We start from the raw sequence: 3,136 nt of genomic DNA on the forward strand, positions 1-3,136 counted from the left end.
ACTGATCAAGTTGCTAATTGTATTGACCACTACATTGCTTGTACTTGTGCTACTCCCCATATAGATACTCATTTACATTAGCATGCTACTGTGCCTATGTACATAATGCTACCCAGATGGTGCTCGTGTTGCTCATAGTAATGTTCAAGCTCCTAATCATATTGACCAGTGCATTATTGGGAGCCATGCTACTCCGCATGCATATACTCATTTAGATCTGCATGTTGCTGCCCAAATGACCATAATCTGGCTCATAAGAATGTACATAATCATTGAATGCATGTTGTTGCTCATAATATGCATAGTGACCATATGCATATGGACCATAAGTATGCACATGTTGCTAGAATTGATCATACTATTCATAATGCCCATGATAATGCTCATGTTGCTCATACACCCATGATAATTTTCATGATGTTGATCATATGGATCATGCCATTGCTCATGGTTATAAAAATCCATAACTTATGGAAGTCTTGCCAAGTTCTCTATCTCCACCCTTTTATTGGCAACTAGTTGATCAACTAGAGGTACAAGTTTATTAATTTTAGCATGATCTTGAAGCCAAGATTAAGAAGGGGAGCTAGAATTATAAGCCCTTTTTTTCCAAGAGTCTGGCACGCCCAATCTCAATGTCCAAATAGAAATAACATATCCAGGCGCATAAGCGCATACAAAATAATAATAAATAATATACATTGTTGCCCCTTTGTTGGGATGATGGAAGATCAAACTCTAACAATCAAAGGTCTACCTCATAACTATTGTGGTATAGTGAAACAATGCCTAAAGACAAATCAGCCTTGCCACTGTATTCGTAATGTCTATCCCACCAAAATTTGATGTTGGGCTATTGGTTTTATAGCTTCGAATTTGAAATTATGAGTACTAATCGTTGATGTTTTATCAATGCTACATATGCTTTGTTACAATTTGTTGAGCCTAGTTGCCATGGAGCAAGATATGAGATGGCTCTTTGCTAGCTCTTGCTTCAATACAGATATACAAGGTACAAGCTAAAAATCTCTTACAGAGAGAAGAGATCAAATCTACATGGAGTTCTGACAAAGGAATATCAATTTTGGAGTGTAATGAGTCCTTTCAATGGCAAAATCCTCAATTCCAACTATTGATGGATCCAACAACACTTACGATAGGGGGTACCAAATTTGAAAAACTCTAAGCTTCTTTCCTCCACACTTCCAACAACATGCAATATGTTTGATGCTCTAGCCAAGGATCGAACTTCACCACAAACTAGATAATCTTTTTTTAACTTCCTTTCCACATAGAGATAGTGCATGCTTAGATCCTCGTAGTTGTCAATAATTACTTCCTAGAACTCTACCAATTTCTTCTTCAAATACAACTTCAAAGTAATAAGAAACTGACCACTTCTGACATACTACAGAGTTGGTTCTTCTTTTGAATAATCACAATTAGTTACTTAAACTGTGAGTTGATACTTAAAATATATAACCATGCAATTGACTTGTCTTGACTTCCTCAAACACATACAAGCAACTAGCTTTCACTTTCTCATGTTCTCCCCATCATACACCCCAAGAATACATCTGTATGCTACCTTTAATGATCAAACTAGTGGCTATGGGTCCAAAAATCCAAAGTGGTAATAAATACCTTGTCTCACTAATGGACCATACACCATGGTGATAATTAGAAACCATACTAGAAAAATTGCACAAGGCCACTTCACTTATGGTTGAGGTTGCTTCCACCACTACACAACAATAGTCCGAAGTCTACTACCTTTTACATGTTCAATCACATGTCTTGCATCTAGGCTTTCTACATCTTTTCTAAAGAGAACAATGATTCTTCTTTGATGATGATGGGATCTAACTCAAATGCTTGGGGTCCAAAGTCAAATGGCAGTAAATGCTACATGCGGGGTTCCTCTTCTATTGTTGAATTAGGTCATCCTGTGGTAGAACCTCATGCCAAATCCTCATTGGTAGTGTTCAGTGCACTCAATGTTGAGGGAGTCGCCTTTGCCATTTGAGAGCTTTCAATTGTAGTTTTTGTTCTCCTACTCAATAGGACTTTTCTTGGAAAAGATTTGCCATTGAGCAACCCTTGTACACTCCTTAAGGTTTGATTGAATCTATGCTCAAGGCTCAAGATGCTATTCTTTTTGCCATCATTCTCTCCATTAAGCTTCATTTTCTTAGTAAAAATGACTTGACAGTTACACGGTTCACCTATAGGATAAATTCAACACTTGCAAACTTTGATGAAGAGTCACTTCAGATTGTACAAACAATTGTTGATCAACTTCAACTCCCAGTGCAGAAGCAAAGATGCTTCTAAATCTCTGTTATGGCTAAAGGATGCAAGAATTCAGTGCCACAAAGTCCTGTGGGAGTATTGGATGAATTGTTTAATAGTGATAGGGAGATTATTATCAAGTTAATTAGATCTGATGCAAGCATTTATACACCAACTCCTCCATTATGCAAGAAGATAAAGCTTCATGATCTCCCGAGTCATGTTGAGGCCTCCTTTGAGGTCAACACTAGTCTTTTCATCTACATTTGCTGGAAAAATTTGTTCCTCACCATCTTTTAGTCAAGAAAAGGGTGCTACTTTTGCTTCATATGATGAGGGGGAAGCCAAGATCTAAGAGTAAAGAAGGGTTAGTCAAAGTCGAATCTAAGGAATCTACGGCGGGGTAAATACTTTTAGCAACTAAACCTCTGGATAGCATGGTTGTAGCATCTAAATGTGCAAATGTTGTAGCGGGAGCCGGGTCAATTGAATTATCCGCAAGTACATAAACAGCTTGAATGGATGTTATTGATCCTTCCTTGGCTGAAGTAATTCTTTCCTGTAAAGATCCCATTTCTGTACCAAGGGTTAGTTGGTAACCCACATGTAGGCCATAGTCACTGCACCTAGAGGTCCTCAAGTTAGGTGCATCCGATCACTTCAATCGGCCAACCCCCTAGCCCATTTTGATTCCCCATATCACGCTTAGGACACATCAAGGGTAGAACATACCTAGGAAGGTCACCCTCGCCTATGGTTAGACTTGTCTTCCTAAGCCACACTCATCGCACCACCCTTATGCAGCACAAACTAGGTCCTCAAGAGTTGGACAACACCTAGGCTT

General features: G+C 38.6%; 1 protein-coding gene across 1 annotated transcript; it reads right to left on the reverse strand.

Annotated features, from left to right (window-relative positions):
• Nucleotides 1–1,339: 1,339 nt before the first annotated feature.
• On the reverse strand, nucleotides 1,340–2,866 carry LOC148041320 (uncharacterized). The gene is given in 3 exon segments (XM_087683397.1): nucleotides 1,340–1,408; nucleotides 1,655–1,773; nucleotides 2,719–2,866. Coding segments are annotated over 3 exon segments (336 nt in total).
• Nucleotides 2,867–3,136: the final 270 nt, after the last annotated feature.

Source organism: Lygodium microphyllum, chromosome 1 (assembly GCF_053477565.2).
Source record: "Lygodium microphyllum isolate KBCC chromosome 1, Lygodium_microphyllum_v1.1.10, whole genome shotgun sequence".
NCBI lineage: Eukaryota > Viridiplantae > Streptophyta > Polypodiopsida > Schizaeales > Lygodiaceae > Lygodium > Lygodium microphyllum.